This window comes from Schistocerca americana, chromosome 2 (assembly GCF_021461395.2).
Source record: "Schistocerca americana isolate TAMUIC-IGC-003095 chromosome 2, iqSchAmer2.1, whole genome shotgun sequence".
Classification (NCBI taxonomy): Eukaryota; Metazoa; Arthropoda; class Insecta; order Orthoptera; family Acrididae; genus Schistocerca; species Schistocerca americana.
The window spans coordinates 541,066,991-541,081,673 of NC_060120.1; the positions used below are offsets into that span (position 1 = coordinate 541,066,991).

The 14,683-nt window shown below is 42.0% G+C and overlaps 1 protein-coding gene across 1 annotated transcript in view; it reads left to right on the forward strand.

Annotated features, from left to right (window-relative positions):
* Window positions 1-14,683, forward strand: part of LOC124592068 (cytochrome b5-related protein-like) — a 34,666-nt gene that overhangs the window by 17,909 nt on the left and 2,074 nt on the right. Inside the window, exons 2-6 of the mRNA XM_047131794.1 lie at window positions 533-737; window positions 5,627-5,839; window positions 11,669-11,856; window positions 11,945-12,136; window positions 12,231-12,452. Of these exons, the coding sequence (XP_046987750.1) occupies window positions 533-737; window positions 5,627-5,839; window positions 11,669-11,856; window positions 11,945-12,136; window positions 12,231-12,452 (1,020 nt within the window). The remainder of the gene's footprint in view (window positions 1-532; window positions 738-5,626; window positions 5,840-11,668; window positions 11,857-11,944; window positions 12,137-12,230; window positions 12,453-14,683) is intronic.

The window sequence follows — 14,683 nt, forward strand, 5'->3', positions numbered from 1 at the left end:
TATTAATTTGGAATGAGTGGAGATTGTCTCTTAGGAAGGGGTCAAGTGAATGTTTATTTGCTTTTTTGAATAGGTATATTTTTCTCTTATTTTTCGAGGATTTGGGGATTACAGTATTCAATCTCGCTACGACAACTCTGTGTTCACTAATCCCTGAATCGATTTTGATGCTCGTTATTAACTCAGGGTTATTTGTTGCTAAGAGGTCAAGTGTGTTTTCGCAACCGTTTACTATTCGCTTGGGCTCATGAACTAATTGCTCGAAATAATTTTCAGAGAATGCGATTAGCACGATTTCGGATGGTATTTTATGCGTACCTCTGGAATTAAACATGTATTTTCGCCAACATATCGAGGGTAAATTAAAGTCACCACCAACTATTATCGTAAAAGACCGGTACGTGTTTGAAATCAAACTCAAGTTTTCTTTGAACCTTTCAGCAACTGTGTCATCTGAATTGGGAGGTCGGTAAAAAGATCCAATTATTATTTTGTTCCGGTTGCCAACAATGAAAGTTTTCTGTGTGCGTAGAGAGAAGCCCAAGTCGTCGCTGCCAGGCCTGTGGAAGTACCCGTCCCTCCGCGATGTGCCGCTGCACTCCGGAGGACTGTGGCTGCAGGGCCGGCGCGAGGACGACGGCGCCGAAGGGTTGTGGCGCGTCCACGACCGCCTCTACGACCTGGCCGGCTGGGAGAAGTCGCACCCCGGCGGCTCTGACTGGATCACACTCACCAAGGTATGATGCACAGCGGCACCCACGCCTGGGCTTCAGCCGGTGCCGATATCTAGCCTTAGCTTGGAATGGGTTGATTCCCTACCTCAAACAGCGCAAATGCACAGTGAAGTATCACTTTCACCTTTCCATTTATCACCCAGCAGTTAGATTGTTATTTTGCTCTTCAGTCTGAAGACTAGTTGGTGCAGCTCTCCAGTTCACATATCTACTGCTACGAACATTCATCTGAACCTGCTTCTGTATTCAGTATTCGGTCCTCCTCTACATATTTTACTCCCTCTTCCCCACTCCTCAGCCAGGCCTCCTCCCCTCTCCCACCCAAACACACCTCCCCTTCATTACGAACTCGACGATTATTTAGTGCCTCAGGGTGCATCCTTCGATCTAGGAACCATTGTCTGGAGTGACACTTGTGTGGAGATGGGAAGTGTTAATATTTCTCCGGAGTCCAAGTCACATCAAGTAGTTTTTTTCTTTCACGTGCATTATCTTCACCATCTCACAACCAATCTGTCACATTCCAAGGTAACCTAGACCTCAGGCTAGCAGCAGATCAGTCTGTCACCACAAACAGATTCTTTGTCTTCACATTCGTTGGATTCGTCAGTTCACGAACAGACTACCTGCGAAAAGCCGCTTATCCCAACAAGAGTCCTAGGGTCCACAGAAAAGCCTCTCTACAGAAGTGTCAGTCCGTGCAAGTGTCGCAACCCCGTGTCGTACAAACCAGTCCCTTCTTTTAGACAACCTGTGACATAAATTTCTTTTTTCCCTAGTTCGGGTCAGTGCTCCTCCTCTGGTTATCAGATACAGACACCTATTTTTCAGCATTCTCCTCTATAAACCCATTTCAAAAGCTTCTATCGTCTTCTTGTCTGAACTGTTTATCGTTCACATTTGACTCCCGTACATGACGACAATATAGCCAAATACTTACTTACTTAGTGCGATCAGGCCTAGAGGACAGCGTGCAGCTACAAAGCTTCTCTTTTACTGGATTCTGTTTCCTCCTTTTTGCTGCCAAATACTGTGTATGGCGATTTTTAGCAAGTCTTCACGGATACCATCTCTTCATCTTTTATTTGACCTACCTAGTGGTCTTCTTCCAAGGAGAGTGAAATCCATGTTTTTCAAAAGCCATCGGTGTTTATTTATCTGAGTTAGATGACCGACCTGTACAAGCCTTGGTTCTCAGCAGGCCCGCCGGCCGAAGTGGCCGTGCGGTTAAAGGCGCTACAGTCTGGAACCGCAAGACCACTACGGTCGCGGGTTCGAATCCTGCCTCGGGCATGGATGTTTGTGATGTCCTTAGGTTAGTTAGGTTTAACTAGTTCTAAGTTCTAGGGGACTAATGACCTCAGCAGTTGAGTCCCATAGTGCTCAAAGACACATTCAGCAGGCCTGCAATGTCTCGGCTGTTCTGAACCTCATCTGACTCACTTTTACGACGAATCCTCCCTCCTCCATGATCTAATACCGTACTGACCGTAAACCTTCCTTAAGACTTTCTGCTCGGAAACGGGAAGGCTATTTAAATCTTTTTTGTGTGTGCTCCAAGTGTTGCAACCATACAATCTTACAGATTGGATCAGTGGTTTGTGCAGTTGGTGACTGACATTCCTTGAGAGATTCCGCGTTTAAAAAGCTGACTGCAGCGGAAGATAATCCAGACAGATACCTTCAGAAAGGATTTCCTAAGACATACATTTATATTTGATACGTGCTTGAAAATGACCAAAGGCAGAAATCCGCGAATCACATAGATAATAAGAAGAATACAGCGTTCCTGGGACATGCTTTCGTTTTCCAAATGCGTTGAGGTTATAGACACCCACAAAAATAAAAATAAATTTAAATAGTGGCTCTGAGCACTATGGGACTCAACTGCTGTGGTCATAAGTCCCCTAGAACTTAGAACTACTTAAACCTAACTAACCTAAGGACATCACACACATCCATGCCCGAGGCAGAATTCGAACCTGCGACTGTAGCGGTCGTGCGGTTCCAGACTGTAGCGCCTTTAACCGCTCGGCCACTCCGGCCGGCTTTAAATAGTATATTTGACAATACTAAATAGATTTTTCGCATAAACACTTCTCATGTTGTTGTCAGTTTGCATTTTATGATCTCCATGATTCAGCCATTGTCAGTTATTTTGCTGCGGCGATAGAAAACTCATCTACTACTTTTAGTGTCTCATATCCTAATCTAAATCCCTAAGAATCGCCTATTTAATGCAGCTACATACATTACTGACATTGTACTTTTGTCCATATTCATTGTAACCTTGAATTTTTTAATATATTCTCCTGATCTTTAATTCTCCTTCCAAATTTCTCCTTGATTTCCTTCACAGATTGGTCACTGTACAGACAGAATAACCCTGAGCACCGGCTACAAACCTTTAACGTCTCAAAAACTGCTTCCCTTTCTAGTTCTTCGGGCAACGGCCTTGCTGCAGTGGATACACTGTTTTCCGTGAGATCACCGAAGTTAAGCGCTGTCGGGCGTGGCCAGCACTTGGATGGGTGACCATCCAGGCCGCCATGCGCTGTTGCCATTTTTCGGGGTGCACTCAGCCTCGTGATGCCAATTGAGGAGCTACTCGACCGAATAGTAGCGGCTCCGGTCAAAGAAAACCATTTTAACGACCGGGAGAGTGGTGTGCTGACCACACGCCCCTCCTATCCGCATCCTCAACTGAGGATGACACGGCGGTCGGATGGTCCCCTGGCCCACTTGTGGCCTGAGGACGGAGTGCTTTCTAGTTCTTCGGTTTCTATGAGTGCAGTCTAGTTTCTGTACAGGTTGTAGATAACCTTCTGCTATCTGTATTTTACTCCTGCTACTTTCAGAATTTCAAAGCACTATTTCAGCAAAAATTCTTGTACTAGGGCACCTCAGACGATCTCTGAACCCTAAATTAACCTGAAACTTTCAACCTACATCCAACAGAAATATTACAGTAGATAAATATTTCCCCTTCAAAATGTACACTAGGAAACCCTAATCCGATCCATAATGACGTCTGCAGCTTGATAACTCTATAAATCTTGTTTAAAATTGGTTCATTCCCTGCTCTATATGGCGGACCTGCAATTTTGGCTTTTTCGTTCTATTATTGTGATTTATTTTCACCCGAAAATAACCGGATTCTCTCAGTGCCTCAGACAGAGTGTGTAGAGGGGTGGCCGTGGCGAAGGAGAGATTTGACAGTGGTGAATGGGCACTCGTGGCTGCGCGCGCCATGTAAACGGCAAAGATGCATATTTTGATTGTTAACTTAACTATGAATAATAAGTGATTTTCTCAACTCTTGTGTTTCATTACAATCTGATTGAATTCGAACCATTATACTGTTCTCTTCAACTCATCGTCCTCTGGCACACTTACGTTTTCGTCTGCGGACGCTAACAGATTGAGGATGATTTTATCTAATGTTATTGTCTTAAAGTCAAGCAAAGAAACACAAAAATGAGGGGCCTAAGCACTTAACAGATTTTTTGTAAGGCTCTCATTTTGTTAAACTTTTGCCTAGCAATCATTAATTTTCCCGTTTTGACGAACCGTAAAGCATCCAGTGTTAACACTGATTTAAATCATCACAAACAACAAAATTTTATAAAAATAGTGTTCATTACTTCATCAATGTCAGTGGCACTAGTAGCTAACGTTACTGTTCGAACTTTACAACATACGGAAGACTGTTAATGAAGTAGAAGTGAGTGTTCCAAGAGTTCATAGTTCGTAAATATTTTCGGTCCCAGTGCTTGTATGGAACCCATGATAAGCCTCCTGAAAATATCGGTCAGAATTAGTAACGTTGGGAAATTTTATTTTAGTAAGAAGTAGTAATGGTGGAAAATTTCGTTTTAACATTATTTCCCTAAAAATACGAGACTGTAGTGGTAGGAATCTCAACTGTGAATAATGCAGGAGATGATTTGCTGCTCCTGAGTTGATTTGCTTTATAAGCCAGGGATTCTCCCCGATACGTTGAATGAAATTTGTAGAGAAGAATCCTTTTCTGCTTTACTGACTGGGACGATATATATGCTAGAAATACACGAGGGACGTTCAATAAGTAATGCCCCACATTCTTTTTAAAAGCCAATAATATACATAGGCAAACTTCGTTGTTGGTGCTTGACATATGATGTTTGTTCTGTGCGCCGGTGAAGTTTCGAATAATTGTGGCAGATGGCAGTGCCGAAGTTCAGCGTCAAAATGGCGTCTACAAACGACTCACATTACAAGCAACACGATGTTATCGAATTCTTGTGTGCAGAATAAGAAACCATGGTGAACATCCATAAACGTTTGTGTGCAGTGTATGGCGATGCTGCAGTGGATAGGATTACAGTTGGGCGATGGGTAAAGAATATTACCGCCTCAGGAACCGCAGAAACAGGGCTCCGAGATCAACCATGCTCGGGACGTCCCGTCACAGCCACTGCTCCAGACATGCTGAATCTTGAGGATGCCATTATTCGTGCCGACCGGAGGATCACAACTCGACATTATCTACAGGGAACACACTTCAAAGATGGCGAGAGAGTCAGCCATACAGTGAAAACATGGCTACACCTACATGACAAGAGCTTTTACCAGCAGGGAATACATGCTCTTCCAAAACGTTGGCGTACGGCCATAGAACGTGATGGAGACTACTTAGAAAAATAGGACACGGGCAAGACATGTTTTGTCTATTGTTCTCCAAATTCAGACTCTTAACAATAAATATGTTTAGAGAAAAGAACGTGGGGCATTACTTATTGAACGGCCCTCGTACTTTAATCTAGTGGGGCTCGTGACTCTGTGTGTGTGTGTGTGTGTGTGTGTGTGTTTGTAGTGTATGTACATTCATGCTGCCTTTCGTTTGATTGCAGGGAACGGACATCACAGAAGCATTCGAAGCACATCATGTGCGCAATGTTGCGGAAACCAAGCTGAAGGACTTCTACGTGCGAGACGCAAAAACGCGGCGCAACTCGCCGTACGTCTTTGATCCGAAAGGCTTCTACTGCACGCTGAAGGAACGCGCACGCCAGGCGCTGGCGAACGAGAAGTACGTCGGCTCCACAGGCACCGTGTACTCCAAGGTAAGCAGTCTGGGCACAGACACGTGTATTGAAGATGCAAGGGGCTGGACGTGCTATGTTGTAAGGAGAGTCCAGGACTTCAGGCTCTGAGCTCGTTTTTTGAAGGAGCAGGTTTCAAACCTCTGTCAGATCATTCGCATTTAGATTTACCATGGTTTCCCTTAACAGTGTTATCCTTTTCCATGCCTTTCCAATATGATCATGCTCTATAAGCACATTATAGTTGTCTGTATGTCAAACCCCAATCTTTCTTTCACAAGATTCAAGAGATACCTACACCAAAAAAATGTATCTTGGACGTATTCAGTTTGCTTCTCTACAGTTACCATTTCTGCTACTTCCATTCCACGATACTTACGAGAAAACAGGAGCCACAGAAAGAACCCGTCTTGAAGCAATTATACAGAAACAGATACTAAGAATTTTTAGAGCTACTTTTTGTTACATAAGCAAATCGCGTCCTGGAAGAGAGCACTTCGTAGGTCAGGGGCTATTTATTACTAACTTTCTCATTCGCTGGATTATGTTAGACCTCCAGTTGTGACATCCTGAAGAAGAACGTGTATAGTTCAAATAAGATACGACGATAGTTATTGCTCTTTTTCTAATTACTTGGCTTTTGTTAATGTAGGCAAAATACCAGTGTTGAAATGTTTATCATCTTTAGATATATTCATCATAAATTGTATTTTACTATTATTTTTATTATTCTGTATCACCCATGAAGTTTCAGTCTCAATAGGTTAAGAATTATAATGTAATATGCAGGGTGTCCCACCTAACTCTACATCTCATGTATTTTTGAAACGAAACAAAACGTGAAAAATACAATGACAGAGATACATCTGTGTCAGGGGCTCACACAATGGATAGGTATGCACAATCCATAAATATAAACAAACACCACAATGTTACGTTCTTTCAAATAGCACATACATGTTTATCCTAGGGAAATGAAAACAAGAGATAGAAGTAGTGACGGTAGATTTGTTTTCACTGTTCTCAACCTCAGAGCTTCTGAAATACGTAGACTTTAAACGATGGTAACGGCGCCACGGTTTCTGCCGTGATATGCAGAGGAATGGTTGCTTGTAACAGCCTTCAGACCGGGCAGGCAACCCGCATTACCGCATTACAGCATTACGGTAGAAACAATAGCACCGTTCCTATTGCTTAAAGTCTAAGTATTCGACAACGTATAAGGTTTAGAGTAATCAAACCAAGTCTGCCATCACTAATTGTATCTCTAGCTTCCCTTTTTGTAGAAAGAAAGAATACATGTGGCAATTAAAGAAAGTAACGTTGTGTTGAAAGTGATGTTTGTTTACTTGTAGATATTGTGCATTCCTTCCGTTTGCGAAATAGATGTATCCGTTGTGAATTGCACATTCACATATGCCCCTACGCGTAACTCAAACCGACAACCTCCGCTGAACGTAGCGGCAATGCTCCTCTGAGGCTTCGGAAAATGACTTTGCAGTTCTAATGTATACCTGATCACTACGATATTTCTTCGGTTAATGTACACTACTGGCCATTAAAATTGTTACACAAAGAAGAAATGCAGATGATAAACAGGTATTCATTGGACAGATATATTATACTAGAACTGACATGTTATTATATTTCCACGCAATTTGGGTGCATAGATGCTGAGAAATCAGTACCCAGAACCACCACCTCTGGCCGTAATAATGGCCCTGATACGCCTGGGCATTGAGTCAAACAGAGCTTGGATGGCGTGTACAGGTACAGCAGCCCATGCAGCTTCAACACGATACCACAGTTCATCAAGAGTAGTGACTGGCGTGTAGTGACGAGCCAGTCGTTTTCAATTGGTGAGACATGTGGAGAATGTGCTGGCCAGGGCAGCAGTCGAACATTTTCTGTATCCAGAAAGACCCGTACAGGACCTATAACATGCGGGCATGCATTATCCTGCTGAAATGTAGGGTTTCGCAGGTATCGAATGAAGGGTAGAGCCACGGGTCGTAACACATCTGAAATGTAACGTCCACTGTTCAAAGTGGCGTCAGTGCGAATAAGAGGTGGCAGAGACGTGTAACCAATGGCACCCCATACCATCACGCCGGGTGATACGCCAGCATGACGATGACGAATACACGCTTCCAATGTGCGTTCACCGCGATGTCGCGAAACACGGATGCGACCATCACGATGCTGTAAACAGAACCTGGATTCGTCCGAAAAAGTGACGTTTTGCCATTCGTGCACCAAGATTCGTCGTTGAGTACACCATCCCAGGCGATCCTGTCTGTGATGCAGCGTCAAGGGTAGCCGCAGCCGTGGTATCCGAGCTGATAGTCCATGCTGCTGCAAACGTCGTCGAACTGTTCGTGCAGATGGTTGTTGTCTTGCAAACATCCCCATCTGTTGACTCTGGGATCTAGACGTGGCTGCACGATCCGTTACAGCCATGCGGATAAGATGCCTGTCATCTCGACTGCTAGTGATACGAGGCCGTTGGGATCCAGCACGGCGTTCCGTATTACCCTCCTGAACCCACAGATTCCATATCCTGCCAACAGTCATTGCATCTCGACCAAAGCGAGCAGCAATATCGCGATACGATAAACCGCAATCGCGCTAGGCTACAATCCGACCTTTATCAAAGTCGGAAACGTGATGGTACGCATTTCTCCTCCTTATACGAGGCATCACAACGACGTTTCACCAGGTAACGTCGGTCAACTGCAGTTTGTGTATGAGAAATCAGTTGGAAACTTTCCTCATGTCAGCACGATGTAGGTGTGTGAATGCTCTGAAAAGCTAATCATTTGCATATCACAGCATCTTCTTTCTGTCGGTTAAATTTCGCGTCTGTAGCACGTCATCTTCGTGGTGTAGCAATTTTAATGGCCAGTAGTGTATCTTCAAAAACTTAATTTACTCCCATTCTGCCAAAAAATTTTTCGTTTTGCATTGCACTTGTCCATTTAGTATTTGAAAGCATCCAATGGAACTAAGTAAAGTGCACAATTTTTTCGAAAATAACAGTTCATTAACATGACATCCGCTCCATAGGTCAGAAATGAAACAGTGGACTGTACAGTAACTTCGTAGCTTGCTGCAGGGTTGTGATTTTAAGAAGCAAGAAACTTTTGCCATACCGGTCCGATGAATCGGCGATGGACGGGGGGAAAAGTCAGGGGTGTCCTTTTCAAAGGAACCATGCTAACATTCGTACTGAGTGACTTATGAAAATGATGAAAAACCTCAGCCAGGATCCACAGAAGAAGATTTGAACTCCACTTCTCCCAAATGCGGATTCAGTGCCTTCACGATTGAATTCTGTCGAACCACTTGAAAGATGCATTTGTGGAACACTGCAATACAGCAAGAACTTTACACACCCAGATGACAGGATTTGACAAGCTTAAAATGACACATCAAAGTATAAGTTAAAGAGTCAGGGGTTGGGTCCCCACGGTGGGACGTACCCTGTGCCATGCTCTTCACGGTGGTTTGCAGAGCATAGACGTAGATGTAGATACACTGATCTTAATTTTACAATTGCACGTTTATTTCACTGTCTTGTCGGTACGCATGGGACAGCATGCGCTACCTAATTTGTTCAAAAACACCGCACATTAAAACGCGATTCTTCCGGGCGTCATACTTCGGGTTCTATTGGTGACAAAAGTAGGGTCAAGTGTTCTGGTTAGCCCTTGGGCCAGGCACCATTTGTATACACAATAGAAGGATCGTCACTATCCTATACTAGAGGGTCAAAGTTTGAATATTACGCACTTCCTCCTGATTGGGCAAATGTAGCAAAGCGGTTGGTTATTTTTGCATTTGATGTGGTCCATGGTGGGCGTTAAGGGGCTTATGGAGCCATTAGTAATTAATGCTTACTTAGTCAGAAAACTCAAAAAAGGATTTTTACGATTTTTCGGACCAAAACCGAACTGCGGATAGACTACTATGTACAGCAAATGGCTGAAATTTTTCAATGTTCCTAAGATCCCGATTTAGGATAACCTTTCTGATTTCATTGGTATCTTTTTGAGTTTCCGAAATATAGAGGTTCAAAATTACCCTACTTCTATACGTAAACTACTCACATAAAATCCGATAGGAGACAAAATCTAAATAATGATCAATAGCAGAGAGTTTCTCAAATTTTAACGGTGTATTCTCTAGGCATTTATCTACAAGTGTCACATTCCATTTCCGAAATCTTTATCCGTGATCGAGAAATATGCGAAAAACATGGCTTTTTATACCAAAACCAAGCTGCAGATTCCAAGATGCCTTTGCACAGGTAATGCTTGTAATTTTTACGCAGTAATCCTGAGACCCAGATGTCGAACAACCTTGAAAATTTTCTTGGTATCTTTATTCGTTAGCGAGATACAGATATTCAAAGCTACCCTAATTGTACACGTAAGGCACAAACGTAAAATCTGAAATGAGACGAAAACGTAGTTTATGAAGAGACGTATCACGGAGAAATATGGTGTAAAGAGGCTCCATTATCCTTAGAAGTGTTGTGGGAAACCTCATGTTATAATACCGCAGCACATACAAAATTTTCGTGCACGTAAAATCCGGTCTGAGTAGTAAAACTAGTTTTACGTTATTTAAATATCACGTAATTAAACTATAACAATTTTACTGACCCATGAAGCTCTTTTCATACGAGTGATATGCTCTGCTAGTCAAGGAAAGATGGAAAACAGCGGAAAATTCTCCTATCGGAACAGAAGAAAGGGAATATGCTCCTGTTTAAAAGATTCTGACTGAAAAGTGGGTTTCCAGCTGCTTCAATCTACCTTCCTCAGCACGTTTAAAAATTTCCTGAAAGTTTTGGCATTTGAACATCTTCACTCATTTTTAAGCTGAGTGAGAAGAGGACAATGCCAGTGGGAAAGAGACGGCAAAGTAATAAATACTGGACGATACTGGACAGTGGGTGTGCTATAGAAAGATCAGAGGATACAATGGCACTGTGAAAGAAGGAGAGGGACACAGTGACAGTGGAACATTGTAGACAGTGTCAGAAGAGTGCTAGAAAAAGAGTGAAGGAGACAGTGCCACATATGGAGGAAAAAGGAGAAGGAAGAAGTAGAAGTGGGTGAGAGCCAGTGATAATAAGGGACAGAGTCTATGACAGTGACAACAGGGAAAGGAGAGATAGTGGCAGTGAGCGGAGACCGCAGCAGTGAGAAAGAATGAATGTGATAGTAGCAGTAAGAGAAATCAAGAGGAAGACAATGACATTGAAAGGAGACAGTAGTAGTAGGACAGAACGAAAGGAACTGTGGCTGTGGAGGTTCTAGGCGCTACAGTCTGGAGCCGAGCGACCGCTACGGTCGCAGGTTCGAATCCTGCTCGGGCATGGATGTGTGTGGTGTCCTTAGGTTGGTTAGGTTTAATTAGTTTTAAGTTCTAGGCGACTGATGACCTCAAAAGTTAAGTCGCATAGTGCTCCGAGCCATTTGAACCATTTTTTTTTGTGGCTGTGGAACAGAAGACATTAGAGATTAGAGAGACACAAAGAGATGATGACAATGAGTTTGGCTGAATAAGTGAGTGAGAATGCGTAAGTGGGAGTGGATTGGTATATGAGTGACTTACAACGACGGGATAGCGATGTGAGCGAGTTACAGTTAGGGGAATTTATGGTAGTGAGAGCTGAGGTGCGTGTTAAAAGAGCAACTGGTACCCCACTTTTCAGTCAGAGTCTTTTTCAAACAAGAACATATTCACCTTTTTTGTGCTTCATTAGGAGTATTTTTGCGCTGTTAGCTCTTTAACTCGGAGAACACATTACTCTGTCTCATGCGTCTGCTGTTTGTCCAGCTGTTGGCAGACTTCCTGGTGACGTCGATGCTGACGCTGAGCGTGTTGGCTGCGTGGACGCAGAGCTACCTGGTGGGCACCTTGGCTGGTCTGATGCTCTGCTTCACTGTCATCTGTGCGCACAACTTCACTCATATGAAGGACAACATTCGCATGTACTACCTCGATTTCTCCATGATGTCATCCAGGTAGGGGGATCATTGCATATAAAATACTTCAAACACTTGGGGCAATCCCTTGTCTCACTTCTTACTTACTGCATGTTTTTTATTCCAGAGACTGGCGTATTAGTCATGTTCTGAGTCATCACCTCTACCCCAACACGCTCCTTGATCTGGAACTGTCTGTGTTTGAACCTCTGTTCAACTTTTTCCCATTTGAAGAGAAAAATTTCATTGTTCGTTACGGAAGCTGGTTCTACGCTCCTTTGGTGTGGACGTTTAGTTTCCACGCTAGCTTCGTACGCAGGTGAGTGCTAAGATCAGCCGTGCATACAGCAGATTACTAACTATTTCTTACTACTAGTCGGGTATTAATGGAACGCGTCCTTCCTTTCTTTTAGGATTCTTGACAGATTTATTGGCAGTGGGCTCGAAATACGGAAAGCAGAACTCATACCTCTGATAATACCAGCATCTATGATCTTTATCGCTGGAGCGTCAGTGAAAGATGCTGTTTACATGTGGCTGTACATCACACTTTCTGCAAGTCTGTTTTTCAACTTCATTGGAATCACTGCTGCTCACCACCATCCAGTTATTTTCCACGACGGAGATACTCCAAGGTAAGTCTTGGGTTGGAGGCGAGTGCTGGAATGATCCCTGCGATCAATTTCCTTCCCCATCGTTTGAGTTTGTTTTCCCTCTCTAATGATTTCGTCGTTTGCGGTATGATTTTACAGCATTTCGTTGGCCTGTCTTATTGTGTAAGAAATTACTTTTAGAGCACTGCAGCGCCAGCTGTGAATATTAAAAACTGTCTTCTGTAGTTTTGTTATGTTTTATGTATCATCAATCAGTACCATGTGTATTTTACCTTTTCTGGCATTAGGTCCTTATTTTTTTCCATATAGTGTTTATCTTCTTCTTGTTTTTCATTTTCTACTTCTTTCCTTTTAAATCACCCATAATAGTTGCCTTTTTTTTCTACTCCATCTCCGTTACAATATGGATATTGCCTGCGTTTTTCTTTGTTAAGGGTTTCTTTAATATTTGACACTAGCGCTAAAGTTAAAAAATACTAAAACTGTTTGTAATTCTACAGGGTCATTCTAAAACACAGACACAATTTACTAAAGATTTATTTCACGAAATACAAATTCGATGTGAATAATATACATATCATTGGAAAGATGAGAAATTAAAGGTTCGATTACCACCGCTAGAGCGCTGAAAGTTGAGTAAGCGACCGACAGAGTGCTTGCACCAACAAACAGTCAATAAATGTTTAAGTTGTGAGGTGAGTAGGATGGTTACTGTGCAGCATAGGGTGCTCCGCTTTCTTGATCTCACTTACAGGAAGTGATATGGCAATTCCGGAGCAGAGGGCGTTTCATCTCTGATTCGGCATTGAGCGACAAAGTAGGGAACACATAAGTCAGTGATTTCATCAATTTTTCAAACAAGATGTCTTTGCAAAAGATAAACCACAGACTGACCACGTGTTCCACACCTGCTTAGATGTTTGCTATGCTGCAGGAGGTGGATACACTGAAGATTCTCGCAGAAGAATAAAATGCGTTTTGTATGCGAAGATCTCTCTTAGAAATTGTTTTTCCAGTCTGCTAAATTACTAAAAGACAAAGAGAATACAGATTCCACATACACAGCCTTCATCAGATTTGAGAAAGCCTTTGATAAAGCTAACAGAGTTACATTATAATGATAGAAAAGAATCATGTACCTCTGCCTCTAATAAGTGTGATTCAAAGTATGTACATACACAACATTATCAAAGTACAAAAAGGAAGTTCGTTTGTGAGAACCATCTCTCAAGGAATGATACAAGGGTGTTTTTTATCATCCACATTATTTTAGTACATCACCCATATTATTTAATTCATAGGCCTACGTAGACATCGTCATAAAGACATAGCAGAATAAAGTAGCGCACCATTATACGTTTAACAATACGGTTATAAATATACTCATGTTTGCAGATGATCAGATAATCTTAGCAGACTCGGAAGATAAATTACAGAGAGCAATTAGGTCCTTGCACAATACAGCAAACTATTACAATATGACAGTATCTAAAAATAAAACTAAGATAATGATGTTTCTTGGCAAAGAGAATTTACGAGGAAAAATAGTAATTGATGATAAAGTGCTAGAAGAAATAAATAATTTTAAATACCTGGGATGTGAGATACAATTTATTTCATCCAATGATTAAGAATACAAACTGTAAAAGTTTCAACAGTTGGCAGATACTATAAATCGCACTGTCCTCAAAAAAAGTTACGAAGGAGGCAGTACTAAGATTTCAGAATGTGATGGCAGTATCATTTCTAATGTATAGATCAGAGACCTACAATTTAAACGTCAAACGACGGAGGAAATTGAAGCAGCAAATATGAGACTCCAGCCACTAGCTACTTACAAACGCTTAGGCCAGAAAAAGAACAGTGAAATTAAAAATAAACTAAGCATCATAGCATATTTCACAAAATAAAAAGAGTACAGAAAGAAATTGCATGAATGTATACGAAGGATACAAAAATACACTTCAAGGGAAAAGAAATGTTGGGAGTCCTTAGAAACGACCGAAAGATCAGCTACTGTGTACCTGAAATTAAGCACGGAAGCCTAAACCAAAACTGGATATGATAACGATGAAATACAATTCAATTATATTCGGCCCATCTTCTTGAATAGCCCTGTAACCTGCATTAAACTAAATATCATGTCGGATTTTATTGCAACTTGTATTTTATCTGAGTAAAATACAAATTTTTATATGTTTTAGGACTCGAGGTTATTAGTAAGATGAAAGCTTAATACACTACTGGCCATT